The sequence below is a fragment of the Lampris incognitus genome, chromosome 5 (assembly GCF_029633865.1).
Source record: "Lampris incognitus isolate fLamInc1 chromosome 5, fLamInc1.hap2, whole genome shotgun sequence".
Taxonomy (NCBI): domain Eukaryota; kingdom Metazoa; phylum Chordata; class Actinopteri; order Lampriformes; family Lampridae; genus Lampris; species Lampris incognitus.
Window position 1 is genome coordinate 1,011,702 of NC_079215.1, and position 17,786 is coordinate 1,029,487.

The 17,786-nt window shown below is 47.3% G+C and overlaps 1 protein-coding gene across 1 annotated transcript in view; it reads left to right on the forward strand.

The window, feature by feature from the left end:
* Positions 1-17,786, forward strand: part of tusc3 (tumor suppressor candidate 3) — a 254,083-nt gene that overhangs the window by 116,140 nt on the left and 120,157 nt on the right. The window contains exon 4 of the mRNA XM_056280029.1: positions 12,103-12,243. Within this exon, the coding sequence (XP_056136004.1) occupies positions 12,103-12,243 (141 nt within the window). The remainder of the gene's footprint in view (positions 1-12,102; positions 12,244-17,786) is intronic.

Genomic DNA, 17,786 nt, shown 5'->3' on the forward strand with positions numbered 1-17,786 from the left:
GTGCTACTCTTAGTGCACCGATGTTTAGTAAGCTCACCTAATTTTCTCTACTCCAGAGGACTGAATATAACTCTATTATCTTGTTACGAACTGTCCAAACCTGGTTGCCAAGTGGCCCTTGGGGATGCTTCGGGGGTGCCTGCTTGTAAATGTGTATAGGGCTCTCAGTGATACCAACAGCCAGGGCCTTAGATGGGGTTTAGCTTAATTGTGTTGAGGTGGACAGAATGACTCCTAGAGCACCGAGTTGCCAGCTGTCAAGTCTGGCAGTCCCTCTAGAGAAGGACTGGGACCCTGCGTCTTTGCTCATTTCTAGACTATGAACTTGTTGGTCAGGCTAGGCCTATGGTGTACCTCGTTGGGACATGTCATGTGGTGTCATGTGTTAAGAAATATTCTAGTGTACACACCGGTCTACATGTTGCTTTTTTCATAGGGTGTGTTCTATCTACCGTCCATCCATTATCCGAACCTGCTGTCAGGGTCGCGGGGGGTTCTATCCACCAACGTTCTTACAGGAGATGGTTTGGACTGGAGGCTTTCTTTCATATGTTGTGTTCACTTCCCTGCAGTGGCTTAGAAAGGGATTCTGAGCCTGTACACATATTTCTATGGGCCCTATTTATAGGTGCATTTATTTTATACTATGATAATTTAGAGGAATGCTTCTTTTCCGAAGTTTAGTGATTAATTTTGGAACATTTACTTTTTGCAAGTTCTTGAAGCGATTATAAGTGATGATGATCCAAAAGTATCATATTTCCTGAATATTCATATAGTATTGAGTTAGGAGATAATTTTTCACTATATGATAATTATTGTTAAACCTTTATTTAACCATGTAGTCCCGCTGTTAACAAAGGGAGAACATGGGCAGGTTTCCACATTTCTGGGATGACATTCTGACTGAGTGTGAGAGCAGGATAAGCGGGTTGGATAATGGATGGATGGACCTTCTGAGTGAGGGTGAGAGCAGGATAAGCGGGTTGGATGATGGATGGATGGACCTTCTGAGTGAGGGTGAGAGCAGGATAAGCGGGTTGGATGATGGATGGATGGACCTTCTGAGTGAGGGTGAGAGCAGGATAAGCGGGTTGGATGATGGATGGATGGACCTTCTGAGTGAGGGTGAGAGCAGGATAAGCGGCTTGGATGATGGATGAATGGACCTTCTGAGTGAGGGTGAGAGCAGGATAAGCGGGTTGGATGATGGATGGATGGACCTTCTGAGTGAGGGTGAGAGCAGGATAAGCGGGTTGGATGATGGATTGATGGACCTTCTGAGTGAGGGTGAGAGCAGGATAAGCGGGTTGGATGATGGATGGATGGACCTTCTGGGTGAGGGTGAGAGCAGGATAAGCGGGTTGGATGATGGATGGATGGACCTTCTGAGTAAGGGTGAGAGCAGGATAAGCGGGTTGGATGATGGATGGATGGACCTTCTGAGTGAAGGTGAGAGCAGGATAAGCGGGTTGGATGATGGATGGATGGACCTTCTGAGTGAGGGTGAGAGCAGGATAAGCGGGTTGGATGATGGATGGATGGACCTTCTGGGTGAGGGTGAGAGCAGGATAAGCGGGTTGGATGATGGATGGATGGACCTTCTGAGTGAGGGTGAGAGCAGGATAAGCGGGTTGGATGATGGATGGATGGACCTTCTGAGTAAGGGTGAGAGCAGGATAAGCGGGTTGGATGATGGATGGGTGGACCTTCTGAGTGAAGGTGAGAGCAGGATAAGCGGGTTGGATGATGGATGGATGGACCTTCTGAGTAAGGGTGAGAGCAGGATAAGCGGGTTGGATGATGGATGGATGGACCTTCTGAGTGAAGGTGAGAGCAGGATAAGCGGGTTGGATGATGGATGGATGGACCTTCTGGGTGAGGGTGAGAGCAGGATAAGCGGGTTGGATGATGGATGGATGGACCTTCTGGGTGAGGGTGAGAGCAGGATAAGCGGGTTGGATGATGGATTGATGGACCTTCTGAGTGAGGGTGAGAGCAGGATAAGCGGGTTGGATGATGGATGGATGGACCTTCTGGGTGAGGGTGAGAGCAGGATAAGCGGGTTGGATGATGGATGGATGGACCTTCTGAGTGAGGGTGAGAGCAGGATAAGCGGGTTGGATGATGGATGGATGGACCTTCTGAGTAAGGGTGAGAGCAGGATAAGCGGGTTGGATGATGGATGGATGGACCTTCTGAGTGAAGGTGAGAGCAGGATAAGCGGGTTGGATGATGGATGGATGGACCTTCTGAGTAAGGGTGAGAGCAGGATAAGCGGGTTGGATGATGGATGGATGGACCTTCTGGGTGAGGGTGAGAGCAGGATAAGCGGGTTGGATGATGGATTGATGGACCTTCTGAGTGAGGGTGAGAGCAGGATAAGCGGGTTGGATGATGGATGGATGGACCTTCTGGTTGAGGGTGAGAGCAGGATAAGCGGGTTGGATGATGGATGGATGGACCTTCTGAGTGAGGGTGAGAGCAGGATAAGCGGGTTGGATGATGGATGGATGAACCTTCTGAGTAAGAGTGAGAGCAGGATAAGCGGGTTGGATAATGGATGGATGGACCTTCTGGGTGAGGGTGAGAGCAGGATAAGCGGGTTGGATGATGGATGGATGGACCTTCTGAGTGAGGGTGAGGTTGGAGATGCTTGATATGGGTTGAGCAATACAGTCAGCTGCCAGTGTTTAAAACGTGCGGTTGCAGATGATCAGGACGTGGAGGGTTTTTAGTGTCCAGCGGAAGAAAGAAGAGCTCTGTGAACTTCATCAGTAGAGAAAGGCTGAAAATAGAAGGGCTGACCACCAGTACAATACAGTCAACACTCGTGTGTGAAGAGGTTGAGGTTTCTAAACGTGGGGCTTGGTCAAACGGAACTGGAGGCAGTGAGGTGCTCACTGAAACATCCCATCACTGGAGATCCTTCAGACATGGAAGTGGTGCCCTTAATACAAGGAGGTAGTTCATGGAGAATATCGGTGGCTGAAACAGATTTGGTAGTTTTTCAGAATTCCTGGGATTATTCAGATTGTCAGTCGTTGTGGACAGATACAACTCCGACATTGTTCATCTGGTAAATGAGGTGGAACGGTTGTGTATTTGCCTAAAATGGAGCCAGTCAGCCTCAGTCCCTGTTTTCCTGGCCTTCAGCCAAGCCAGACTTAACTCATGGAGTAACGTAGCCAGGTCAGGGGAAAACCAAGCGTTGTCTCATCCCTTCACTCTGAACCTTCCAACAGGAGCATGTTGTTCCATGATGTGTGAGAACCAGTCACAAAGAAGTTTCCAGGCATTTTCACATCATGACCAGATGGATTTATTTTCCCCAGTCGTGGTAAAATAAATCATGTAAAAAAAGCTTTGTTCAGAAAATTGCTTCATATCTCATTTTGTAACAGAACGAGGCTCGGACTTGGGGATGTTGGCATTTCCAATTGCAGCAGTTCTGCAGTGATCAGTAACGCCGTTTGCTAGAACATCAGTCTGGGAGTACTACTGGGGGGCATTAGTTAAAAACGAATCCATTAAAGAGGATTTCTCTGGGAGTTTGGCGTTAGGGTGTGTGGGGCTCCCGATAATGTGGGTAAGATTTAGTGAGCTGCAGAGATCGTTAAATCTATCAGATATAGGCTTTAGCCGAGACCAATTTAGGTCACCTGTCAAAATGATCCGGCTGTACTGCAACTGTGATAGTAACTGCCACAGCGCTGGAAGGGCATCAGCAACAGCTGACGGGGGTCTGTAGCCCCCTACTACAGTAATACAAAACCTTCTAGATACCTCAGTATTTAGGGCCAGAAAATCCAGTTGTTTGCTGACACGTTTAGAAAGCACAACATTCACAAAAATGTGCTCTTCACAAAAATAGCTCCCCCACCCCGTTGCTGAGGGGCGATCAGTTCGATAAGCGTTATACCTGCCAGATGAGATGGCCGTAGTAGATGTAGTGAGCCAGCTTTCAGATAAACAATAATGTGAGCGTCAGTGGGTTCAGCCCACCACGTATGTTCAGATAAGTAACACCCAGACCACACCAGACCACACCAGACCAGACCAGACCAGACCAGACCTGACCTGACCTGATAGTCAGCCGGCGTATTACCAGTCTTAATGTCAGTGTCAGCTGGGCCAGGGTCGGGCTGTACATTACCCGAGATTAGCAGTAAACGAAAAAAATCAGACCTCTGTTTTTTTTGTTTTTTTGTTTTTTTGTTTTTTTCTCTTGGACACCCCCCCCCCTTTTTATTTTCTCTCCCAATTGCACTTGGCCAATTACCCCACTCTACTGAGCCGCCCCCATCTCTGCTCTGCTCAAATAGTGTTTATCTACGGTCAATTACCCTTCATAATTTTAATATAACCAAAATATGGCAATACTTCCGACTTTGTCCTCTAGGGGGCGAAAGATCTCCAGAGCATAGTCACTTCCTCCTGCCTTGGTCCTACCTTCCTGTTGAAGCTAGCCAGCTAATTTAGCAGCGTGGTTGATGATGGCAGTTGGAATGACCTTTTCACTGCAGAAACCCTGACTTGTTAAAACACGATAAGCTAGCGCAGTTGTTGTGATGGTTAAAATCTGGAGCGGTTTGTTTGTTTTCACCATGGCGTATGGTAAAACCAGGAACCGCCCCATCCGTCCCTGCTTGTATCCATGAGGGTTGCGGGGAATGTTGAAACATAGTTGTGCAGGTTGGGGTTTGGACGAAGTGTGCTTAACCAGGTAACAGAAGCCACTCTTCTGTTGTGTTGGAAGAGGAAAAATTGTTCAGGAAAATCAACTCCATTCTCTCCTCTCCTTTTTTCTCCTTTTTCTCCTCCCGTCCTCATGGGGTCTAGGGGAAAGCAGCAGGGTGTGTTGTTGTGGGTAATTGTTGGGTGATGTGGGATTTTCAGTTTAACGGGTAGGAAATATGGTGGGAGGGATAGAGGACTCCAGGGAGAAGTGAGAAACGAAAGAAAGGTGTAGATTGAGGAGTTATTAGCCTCGTTTTGGATTTGCTTTATTATAATCTTTACATAATGGTTTGTGTGTGTATGTGTGTGTGTGTGTGCGTGTTTGTGTGTGAGTGTGTCTGTGTGTATTTTCCTTTGTGTCTGCGGTTAGTGAGTATGCTTTCATTTCCTCACAGCTGGATTATTGTAATGGCCTTTTAACGGCTGTAAACCAGATATCAGTTCACAGACTCCCAAGTTGTGCAAAATGCAGCAGCAAGGTGTCCGGGTAACATGGTGGTCTATTCTGTTGCCTACCAACACGGGGATCGCCAGTTCGAATCCCCGTGTTACCTCCGGCTTGGTCGGTGTCCCTATAAACACAATTGGCCGTGTCTGCGGGTGGGAAGCCGGATGTGGGCATGTGTCCTGGTCACTGCACTAGCGCCTCCTCTGGTCGGTCGGGGCTTCTGTTCGGGCAGGGGGGATTCGGGGGGGAGGGGGAACTGGGGGGAATAGTGTGATCCTCCCGCGTGCTACGTCCCCCTGGTGAAACTCCTCACTGTCAGGTGAAAAGAAGCGGCTGGTGACTCCACATGTATGGGAGGAGACATGTGGTAGTCTGCAGCCCTCTCCGGATCAGCAGAGGGGGTGGAGCAGAGACCGGGATGGCTATGAAGAGTGGGGTGATTGGCAAAGTACAATTGGGGAGAAAAAGGGGGAAAAATCCCCCCCCCAAAAAGAAAACTGCGGCAGCAGGACTCCTAAAAAAAGACAAGACAAGACAACACGGTACTCCAGGTTTAAAGAGCCTGCACCGGCTGCCCGTCTCTCTTAGGGTTGAGTTTAAGATTTTACTATTACTGATGAAGCCCTCCAGACCCCTGAGCAGTTAAAGCCCTCCAGACCCCTGAACGGTTAAAGCCCTCCAGGCCCCTGAACGGTTAAAGCCCTCCAGACCCCTGAACGGTTAAAGCCCTCCAGGCCCCTGAACGGTTAAAGCCCTCCAGACCCCTGAACATTTAAAGCCCTCCAGACCCCTGAATGGTTAAAGCCCTCCAGACCCCTGAACGGTTAAAGCCCTCCAGGCCCCTGAACGGTTAAAGCCCTCCAGACCCCTGAACATTTAAAGCCCTCCAGACCCCTGAATGGTTAAAGCCCTCCAGGCCCCTGAACATTTAAAGCCCTCCAGACCCCTGAACGGTTAAAGCCCTCCAGACCCCTGAACGGTTAAAGCCCTCCAGACCCCTGAACGGTTAAAGCCCTCCAGGCCCCTGAGCGGTTAAAGCCCTCCACACCCCTGAACGGTTAAAGCCCTCCACACCCCTGAACGGTTAAAGCCCTCCAGACCCCTGAACGGTTAAAGCCCTCCAGACCCCTGAGCGGTTAAAGCCCTCCAGACCCCTGAACGGTTAAAGCCCTCCAGACCCCTGAACATTTAAAGCCCTCCAGACCCCTGAACGGTTAAAGCCCTCCAGACCCCTGAACATTTAAAGCCCTCCAGACCCCTGAACGGTTAAAGCCCTCCAGACCCCTGAACGGTTAAAGCCCTCCAGACCCCTGAACATTTAAAGCCCTCCAGACCCCTGAACGGTTAAAGCCCTCCAGGCACCTAAACATTTAATGCCCTCCAGACCCCTGAACGGTTAAAGCCCTCCAGGCCCCTGAGCGGTTAAAGCCCTCCACACCCCTGAACGGTTAAAGCCCTCCACACCCCTGAATAGTTAAAGCCCTCCAGATCCCTGAACGGTTAAAGCCCTCCAGACCCCTGAACGGTTAAAGCCCTCCAGACCCCTGAACATTTAAAGCCCTCCAGGTCCCTGAACATTTAAAGCCCTCCAGGCCCCTGAACATTTAAAGCCCTCCAGACCCCTGAGCGGTTAAAGCCCTCCAGACCCCAGAACGGTTAAAGCCCTCCAGACCCCTGAACATTTAAAGCCCTCCAGACCCCTGAACGGTTAAAGCCCTCCAGACCCCTGAACATTTAAAGCCCTCCAGACCCTTGAACGGTTAAAGCCCTCCAGACCCCTGAACATTTAAAGCCCTCCAGACCCCTGAACATTTAAAGCCCTCCAGACCCCTGAATGGTTAAAGCCCTCCAGACCCCTGAACATTTAAAGCCCTCCAGACCCCTGAACGGTTAAAGCCCTCCAGACCCCTGAACATTTAAAGCCCTCCAGACCCCTGAACGGTTAAAGCCCTCCACACCCCTGAACATTTAAAGCCCTCCAGACCCCTGAACGGTTAAAGCCCTCCAGGCACCTGAACATTTAATGCGCTCCAGACCCCTGAACGGTTAAAGCCCTCCAGGCCCCTGAGCGGTTAAAGCCCTCCACACCCCTGAACGGTTAAAGCCCTCCACACCCCTGAACGGTTAAAGCCCTCCAGATCCCTGAACGGTTAAAGCCCTCCAGACCCCTGAACATTTAAAGCCCTCCAGACCCCTGAACGGTTAAAGCCCTCCAGACCCCTGAACGGTTAAAGCCCTCCAGACCCCTGAACATTTAAAGCCCTCCAGACCCCTGAACGGTTAAAGCCCTCCAGACCCCTGAATGGTTAAAGCCCTCCAGACCCCTGAACGGTTAAAGCCCTCCAGACCCCTGAACGGTTAAAGCCCTCCAGACCCCTGAACATTTAAAGCCCTCCAGACCCCTGAACGGTTAAAGCCCTCCACACCCCTGAACATTTAAAGCCCTCCAGACCCCTGAACGGTTAAAGCCCTCCAGGCCCCTGAACATTTAATGCACTCCAGACCCCTGAACGGTTAAAGCCCTCCACACCCCTGAACGGTTAAAGCCCTCCAGATCCCTGAACGGTTAAAGCCCTCCAGACCCCTGAACATTTAAAGCCCTCCAGACCCCTGAACATTTAAAGCCCTCCAGACCCCTGAACATTTAAAGCCCTCCAGGCCCCTGAACATTTAAAGCCCTCCAGACCCCTGAACGGTTAAAGCCCTCCAGACCCCTGAACGGTTAAAGCCCTCCAGACCCCTGAACATTTAAAGCCCTCCAGACCCCTGAACGGTTAAAGCCCTCCAGACCCCTGAACATTAAAAGCCCTCCAGACCCCTGAACGGTTAAAGCCCTCCAGACCCCTGAACGGTTAAAGCCCTCCAGACCCCTGAACGGTTAAAGCCCTCCAGACCCCTGAACATTTAAATCCCTCCAGACCCCAGAACGGTTAAATCCCTCCAGGCCCCTGAGCGGTTAAAGCCCTCCAGGCCCCTGAACATTTAAAGCCCTCCAGGCCCCTGAACGGTTAAAGCCCTCCAGTCCCCTGAACATTTAATGCACTCCAGACCCCTGAACGGTTAAAGCCCTCCAGACCCCTGAACGGTTAAAGCCCTCCAGGCCCCTGAACATTTAAAGCCCTCCAGACCCCTGAACGGTTAAAGCCCTCCAGGCCCCTGAGCGGTTAAAGCCCTCCAGACCCCTGAACGGTTAAAGCCCTTCACACCCCTGAACGGTTAAAGCCCTCCAGACCCCTGAACGGTTAAAGCCCCCCAGGCCCCTGAACATTTAAAGCCCTCCAGACCCCTGAACGGTTAAAGCCCTCCAGGCCCCTGAGCGGTTAAAGCCCACCACACCCCTGAACGGTTAAAGCCCTCCACACCCCTGAACGGTTAAAGCCCTCCAGATCCCTGAACGGTTAAAGCCCTCCAGACCCCTGAACATTTAAAGCCCTCCAGACCCCTGAACATTTAAAGCCCTCCAGGTCCCTGAACATTTAAAGCCCTCCAGGCCCCTGAACATTTAAAGCCCTCCAGACCCCTGAACGGTTAAAGCCCTCCAGACCCCTGAACGGTTAAAGCCCTCCAGACCCCTGAACATTTAAAGCCCTCCAGACCTCTGAACGGTTAAAGCCCTCCAGACCCCTGAACATTTAAAGCCCTCCAGACCCCTGAACGGTTAAAGCCCTCCAGACCCCTGAATGGTTAAAGCCCTCCAGGCCCCTGAACGGTTAAAGCCCTCCAGACCCCTGAACATTTAAAGCCCTCCAGGCCCCTGAACATTTAAAGCCCTCCAGACCCCTGAACATTTAAAGCCCTCCAGACCCCTGAACGGTTAAATCCCTCCAGGCCCCTGAACATTTAAAGCCCTCCAGACCCCTGAACATTTAAAGCCCTCCAGACCCCTGAATGGTCAAAGCCCTCCAGGCCCCTGAACATTTAAAGCCCTCCAGACCCCTGAACGGTTAAAGCCCTCCAGACCCCTTAACGGTTAAAGCCCTCCAGACCCCTGAACTGTTAAAGCCCTCCAGACTCCTGAACATTCAAAGCCCTCCAGACCCCTGAACGGTTAAAGCCCTCCAGACCCCTGAGCGGTTAAAGCCCTCCAGACCCCTGAGCGGTTAAAGCCCTCCAGACCCCTGAACGGTTAAAGCCCCCCAGACCCCTGAACATTTAAATCCCTCCAGACCCCAGAACGGTTAAACCCCTCCAGGCCCCTGAGCGGTTAAAGCCCTCCAGGCCCCTGAACATTTAAAGCCCTCCAGACCCCTGAACATTTAAATCCCTCCAGACCTCTGAACATTCACCTGACCTGCTGCCCCCTTGAGGTGGTCCGGCAGGACGCTGCTGATGGGTCCCACCTCACGTTAAACACTGAGGGGGACCCAGCGTTTGCTTCGGGGGCTGCTCGGTGGTGTTAGGGCCTGCTGAGGAATGCTAGCTTGCTGTGTCATTATCTTCTTCACTATCTTCTTCATTTTTATCACAAGGCTTTTTATCACGTTCTGTCTTGTTTATTTAATCTGAACTGTGTGATGTTGTGTTTTATTCTTGATGTTGCACCTGAGTCTCGCACTACTCCGTTTTACCTTTTCTTTTTTTTAATTCACCCAATTTTAAAAATATTTTTTTCCTTGGTGTTATGACTTTTAATCATCCATTGTTTCAATTTTTTCCCTTATGTTTGCCTCTTAAGTCACACACGTCTGTGTGTTGTTGTTGTTGTTACGCGTTCCTTGTAAAGCACTTTGTACGGCTGGTGTTCATAGCTGTTATACAGACTGTATCATTATAATTATTATTGTTATCATTGTTATTATTATTATTATCATTGTTATTGTTATTATTATTATCATTGTTATTGTTATTATTGTTATTATTATTATTATCATTATTATTGTTGTTATTGTTATTATACAAATATCCTTTAACTTCATGCCATAATACAGCATAATAAGCGGGCGGGTCCATTCCTTGGGCCTCGGGTTAGAATGAGGTAGAAGTCTATGTGATGGATGGTGCCTCGCTTAGGATATGAGACGTTCCAAGTAATGCCATCTTCTGTACTTCCTGTATTCTGATGTTACCCGGTGGGACCCATTGGGTGTATTTCTCCATCCCTTTTTTTACAAGTCCCAGGGCTCCTATCACTACTGGTCTTGTTGTGGTTTTTACAAGTCCCAGGACCCCTATCCCTACTGGTACTGTTGTGGTTTTTACAAGTCCCAGGGCTCCTATCACTACTGGTACTGTTGTGGTTTTTACAAGTCCCAGGGCTCCTGTCACTACTGGTACTGTTGTGGTTTTTACAAGTCCCAGGGCTCCTATCACTACTGGTACTGTTGTGGCTTTTACAAGTCCCAGGACTCCTATCACTACTGGTACTGTTGTGGTTTTTACAAGTCCCAGGGCTCCTGTCACTACTGGTACTGCTGTGGTTTTTACAAGTCCCAGGGCTCCTGTCACTACTGGTACTGTTGTGGTTTTTACAAGTCCCAGGGCTCCTGTCACTACTGGTACTGTTGTGGTTTTTACAAGTCCCAGGGCTCCTGTCACTACTGGTACTGTTGTGGTTTTTACAAGTCCCAGGGCTCCTATTACTACTGGTACTGTTGTGGTTTTTACAAGTCCCAGGACTCCTATCACTACTGGTGTTGTTGTGGTTTTTACAAGTCCCAGGGCTGCTATCACTACTGGTACTGTTGTGGTTTTTACAAGTCCCAGGGCTCCTGTCACTACTGGTACTGCTGTGGTTTTTACAAGTCCCAGGGCTCCTGTCACTACTGGTACTGTTGTGGTTTTTACAAGTCCCAGGGCTCCTGTCACTACTGGTATTGTTGTGGTTTTTACAAGTCCCAGGGCTCCTGTCACTACTGGTACTGTTGTGGTTTTTACAAGTCCCAGGGCTCCTATTACTACTGGTACTGTTGTGGTTTTTACAAGTCCCAGGACTCCTATCACTACTGGTGTTGTTGTGGTTTTTACAAGTCCCAGGGCTGCTATCACTACTGGTGTTGTTGTGGTTTTTACAAGTCCCAGGGCTCCTATCACTACTGGTACTGTTGTGGTTTTTACAAGTCCCAGGACTCCTATCACTACTGGTGTTGTTGTGGTTTTTACAAGTCCCAGGGCTGCTATCACTACTGGTGTTGTTGTGGTTTTTACAAGTCCCAGGGCTCCTATCACTACTGGTCTTGTTGTGGTTTTTACAAGTCCCAGGACTCCTATCACTACTGGTCTTGTTGTGGTTTTTACAAGTCCCAGGGCTCCTATCACTACTGGTCTTGTTGTGGTTTTTACAAGTCCCAGGGCTCCTATCACTACTGGTATTGTTGTGGTTTTCATTCCCCACATAACATTCGTTCAGTCTGGATTTCGAGGTCTTTCTATTTGGACAGTTTTTCAGTTACTGTTACTAGGGTGCTCCTTTCAGTCGGGATGGACATGTCGATGAGTAGGCAGCTTTTTTCTTTTTTGTTCTTGATTATTATTATTTATTATCATTATTATTATTATATTATCATTATTATTTTATTATAACTGCATTAATTGTGTGGTTTTTATACAGCCTTCATCTTACTCTCCTCCACCTCATCTTCTCTTTCTCTCTCTCTCTCTCTCTCTCTCTCTCTCTCTCTCTCTCTCTCTCTCTCTCTCTCTCTCTCTCTCTCTCTCTCTCTCTCTCTCTCTCTCTCTCTCTCTCTCTCTCTCTCTCTCTCTCTCTCTCTCTCTCTCTCTCTCTCTCTCTCTCTCTCTCTCTCTCTCTCTCTCTCTGCCCTGTCAGTAGTTACTGTGTTTTAGTACTGGGGTAGAAGTTAAAATACAAGATGTGTGCTACCTGTCTTGTGTGTTGCTTTGTAGCAATAACAGCAGATTGCCCCTGACTCAGTAAAACTGCCCTGACAGGAACCCGTCTCCCTCTTGTGTCTCCCCAGCTGAACATGAACAGCGCTCCCACCTTCATGCATTTCCCTGCCAAGGGCAAGCCAAAGAGGGCCGACACGTTTGACCTGCAGCGAATCGGCTTCGCCTCAGAACAGCTGGCCAAGTGGATCGCAGACCGCACCGATGTTCAGGTACGTGGAGCGCCTGCGAGGGGGTTGATGTGGACGCCTGGAGCGCTGCGCGCCTGTGTTACAGCACGGGTGCACTTGATTTGTGTACCGGCTGCATGTATTAAAGTGTAATGATACTTAAACACAAACAAAATGTGCACAAATACACGCAAACAGTATACTGAGTCAAACATGTACTAAGCACGGTGTCCAGGTAGCGTGGCGGTCTATTCCGTTGCCTACCAACACGGAGATCGCCAGTTCGAATCTCCGTGTTACCTCCAGCTTGGTCGGGCGTCCTTACTGACACAATTGGCCATGGCTGTGGGTAGGAAGCCGGATGTGGGTAAGTGTCCTGGTTGCTGCACTAGCGCCTCCTCTGGTCAGTAGGAGCACCTGTTCGGGGGGAGGGGGAACTGGGGGGAATAGCATGATCCTCCCACACACTACGTCCCCCTGGTGAAACTCCTCACTGTCAGGTGAAAAGAAGCAGGTGGTGACTCCACATGTATGGGAGGAGGCGTGTGGTAGTCTGCAGCCCTCCCTGGATCATCAGAGGGGGTGGAGCAGAGACCAGGATGGCTCGGAAGAGTGGGGCAGTTGGGTAATTGGCCCAGTACAATTGGGGAGAAAAAACAGATATTTATTTAGTGCAAAAGATCGCTAGTTTTCACAACCAGTATTTTTCTCTGTTATCTGTCTGTTACACAGACACTGGGTAATAATAATAATAATAATAATAATAATCGAATACATTTATATGGCAGGTAGGGTGGACTTCATCAGTTGAACATTTTTTACTACGCAGCATATTTCATATATTAAAATGCAACGCACCTGCATGTAAGGGCACAGATAAAAAGGTGATCGTGTGATCATCTAAGTGGTCCTCAGTTGAAATAGCAATTGAATTTGCAACCTTTATTTAAAGACGTGTTTATCAAATCACCACCTGAAAAAACCTCTCGGCCGAGTAGCACCAGCTCTTACCCAGCACCCATCTGGTCGAGCACCAGCCGTTACCCGGCATCCATCTTTCATTTCATTTACCTTTATTTAACCAGGTTAGTCCCATTGAGATTAAAATCTCTTTTACAAGAGAGACCTGGCCAAGAATGGCAGCAGTACATCAGTTTCAGCACACACTCACAACAAGACAACAGAATAGCTCAAAGAGCAAAACAGCATAAAAATGAAGGGAAAAGATACAAACCTGTTATCAACTGAAACATTTACAATTTCCAATAGACTCGGATTCCATAGACTTAACCATACCTTTAATTCGGATAGAGTAACCAAGTCCTGGAGTTTAAGTCTATTCTGCAGGTTATTCCAGGCAGATGGTGCAGAAAACATAAAGGCCTTCTTGCCAAGCTCAGTCCGAACTTTAGGAACAGTCATTTGCAAGGTGTCTTGAGACCGTAACCCATAACTGCCATGTTCTACGGACAGAAAGATAGATAAATAACAGGGGAGGGTACCCAGAATGGCCTTATAGATAAAAAGATACCAGTGACTAAGTCGCTGTGTTGATAGAGCAGGCCAATTGACTTTGGAGTAAACGACACAGTGATGAGTGAGAGCTCTACAGTTTGTAACAAACCACAATGCTCCATGATACACAGTGTCTAACATATGGAGACAATGGGCTAATGCCTTCATGTACAGTAAGTCACCATAGTCAAGAACAGGCAAGAATGTTGCTTCAACTAGTCTTCGCCTGACATTGACAGAAAAACAAGACTTGTTCCTAAAATAAAAACCTATCTTCAATTTCAACTTTTTCACCAGACTCTGTATATGAGGCTTAAAAGAGAGGTGGTCATCAATTAAAAATCCAAAGTATTTGTAGGTGGAGACTGCCTCAATTTGTTTACCTTGAGTAGTAACAATGCTCTGATTTAACTCTAACTTCCTAGTGTTTGAAAACACCATAAGTTTGGTTTATTCAGCATTCAAGACAAGCTTTAGCTGATAAAGCTGAGCTTGCACTCTGTTAAAAACATTTTGCAGATACTCAAAAGCTTTGCTGAGAGTAGCCGCATAACAATAAATAACTGCATCATCTGCATAAAAATGGAAAGATGAGTTTTGAACATTTTCTCCCAAGCAGTTTATGAACACAGTAAATAAAAGTGGACCCAGGACAGAACCCTGAGGGGGACCTCCTTACAGACTGTTTGGACTTCGAAAGTAAGCCCCTCAAACTGGGTAGCCTGGGTCCTACCCATAAGTTAATTGATAAACCATCCTACAGCCTGTAGAGAGAAGCCAGTATTAACAAGTCGCTGTATCAGAATATTGTGATCCACGGTATCAAAGGCTTTGGACAAGTCAATAAAAAGAGACACACAGTGTTGCTTTTTATCCAACGCGCTGCTGATGTCATTTACAACTTTCATGGCAGCGGTAACAGTGCTATGCTTCTTCCTGATCCCTGACTGATGACTGGATAGTATTGATTGAGTGTATAAATACTCTTTCATCTGTTCACTAACTAGGGATTCCAATACTTTGGCTACTACAGAAAGTTTTGAAATTGGTCTGTAATTATTTAGCATGGTTGGATCCCCTCCTTTAAAAGGGGTAAAACATAGGCGGCCTTCCAAACCTTAGGGATTGCATTTGTAACCAAGGTGAGATTAAAAAGATGGGTCAAAGGTTCAGCGATAATATTTGCTGCTAATTTTAAAAAAACCAGGATCCAAATGATCCCTACCAGCCGGTTTTCTATTGTTCAGTTGTTTTAAGGCACTGTGGGCCTCAGCCACAGTAAAAGGAGCAAAACTAAAAGTGTGGTCAATAACCACAGTATTGTCATTAATAACAGATTCCTTAGTAAAAGGGGTGTCAACATTAAACAAGAAACCCGATGAAATAAAATGCTCATTAAAACAATTCAACATTTCAAACTTATCAGAGACAGCCGCATCATTTTTGATAATACATGAAGGAAGGTCAGTTGAATTATCACAACCAGCAGATAAGGATTTAACAGCTTTCCAAAATGTCTGTGAATGTTCTCATTCATCCAGGTCATGGTTATCCAAAGGAGTTGAATCAAGTACAACTGGACTTGGTATATATCCGTGAAGACGTTTCGCCTCTCATCCAAGAGGCTTCCTCAGTTCGTGCCTTTCTGACTAGACCAAGCTAGTCAAAAAAGGCAGCTTGGTCTAGTCAGAAAGGCACAAACTGAGGAAGCCTCTTGGATGAGAGGCGAAACGTCTTCACGGATATATACCAAGTCCAGTTGCACTTGATTCAACTCCTTTGGATAGCTTTCCAAAACTTCCTCGGATCATTCAAGTTGTTAGTAGTGACCGATAGATAAAAATCAGCTTTGGCTTTTCTAAAGAGAGAAGTACATTTGTTTCTCAGCTGTCTAAAAAGAAGCTAGTCAGCCTCAGTACCTGACTTTCTTGCCTTTGCCCAGGCCACATTTCGTTCATTAAGCAGGCTTGAGAGCTCCGTGGTGAACCAGGGATTATCCCGTCCCTTAATTCTAAATTTACAAATAGAGGCATGTTTGTTTAAAATATCCAGAAAACTATCATGGAAAAATGTCCAGGCCATTTCACCATCATCAATAAGGGCAATTCTATTCCAGTCAACATGAGATAAATCATGTAGAAAACCCTGCTCAACAAACAGCTTCATATTGCATCTTTGGACAAAACGAGGTTTACACTTAGGGATCTTAGTATCTCTGATAGCAGCTATCACACAGTGATCACTCACATCATTTGGGAAGACACCGATAGCAGAGTACTTGTAGGGGGCATTAGTTAGGACTAGATCAATGAGAGATGATTTCTCGGGACATTTGGGATTTGGTCTTGCAGGAGAGTTAATTATTTGCGTCAGATTCGAAGAATCACATTCTGCTTTAAATGCATCTGACACAGGCAACAACCAATCCCAGTTTAGATCACCAACCACAAAAATCTCATTGTAGTGCACCTTAGACAGCAAGTTAACAAGTGTAGATAAAGAATTACTAATCGCAGATGGAGGTCTATAACACCCAACCATCATGACATGGTGATCCATAGACACTTCAAGATTTAGGGCCAGGAACTCAAGTTGTTTACTCAATCATTCTGACAGCACTAGCTTAACGCTAAATTTGCATTTGATGTAGATAGCAACACCACCACCTTTTTTGGGGCGGTCAGAGCGAAACACATTCTAGCCATGAATATCAATATCCTTGTCAAGAACAGACTTCGTTAGCCAAGTTTCATATAGTACAACAACATCAGCATCAGTTGAATTTATCCAAACCTTTACCATATCCGGTTTTGAGATAAAGCTCCAAGCATTTAGGTGAATAATACCCAGACCAGACCTACGTTTAAAATCAGGTGGAGTATTACAAGTATTGATGTCAGAATCAGCAGGGCCAGGGTTTGGCTGCACATTACCAGACATTAACAGTAAAAGAATGAAAAGATATCTCTGTTTAGTATGGCAGTGTATTTTTAGAGTGTGAAATGGGAACACAATGAGCGAGAGAATTCTCAGAAAGCATAAAACAGCTTTTTAAAACAGAGAGACTCAGGAGGCGGAGCAACTCAGTCCCCGAGTCAGAATCTCTGAGAATTCCCCGGCATCCATCTGATGTAACAGCAGCCCTGACCTAGCATCCATCTGATGTAGCACCAGCCCTTACCCAGCATCCATCTGATATAACACCAGCCCTTACCCAGCATCCATCTGATGTAGCACCAGCCCTTACCCAGCATCCATCTGATGTAGCACCAGCCCTAACCAGCATCCATCTGATATAACACCAGCCATAACCAGCATCCATCTGATGTAGCACCAGCCCTAACCAGCATCCATCTGTAATAACACCAGCCCTAACCAGCATCTATCTGATGTAGCACCAGCCCCTCCCCAGCATCCATCTGATGTAGCACCAGCCCTTATCCAGCATCCATCTGATGTAGCACCAGCTCTTACCCAGCATCCATCTGATGTAACACCAGCCCCTCCCCAGCATCCATCTGATGTAACACCAGCCCCTCCCCAGCATCCATCTGATGTAACACCAGCCCTTACCCAGCATCCATCTGATGTAGCACAAGCTCTTACCCAGCATCCATCTGATAGACATCCTGCTGATGCATGTGGAATCATGGGACTGCATTTTAGAGAGTTTCAGTTCGAGTTAAGCAAACACATTCACAAAGAAAGGACGTGTATGGATTTTTGTTTAACGAAGGTTGAGTAAATGGATTTCATGGAGGGACATAAACAATAAAGGCAGTAAGCTAAATGGACTTGGGTAAGAGGATTTATCATTAGATCAAATGCTGCTTTCCCTTCCATGAATGACAATAAGGATCGATGTGGAAACTGGTGAAGGTCAGAAGGTTTTTTGAACCAATATCTCCATTATCTCTGATTTATTTTCTTCCCTCGGCCATGCCTTATATCCTGGGTTAGTCAAATACCGCTTTTACTGCTCTCAGCAAGTGAACTTCCATCCATGTGTTTCCCTGCAAAGTGTTGTGTGCCACAGCAGAAAAGCATTGGTTAACCAAGTAATGATCGCT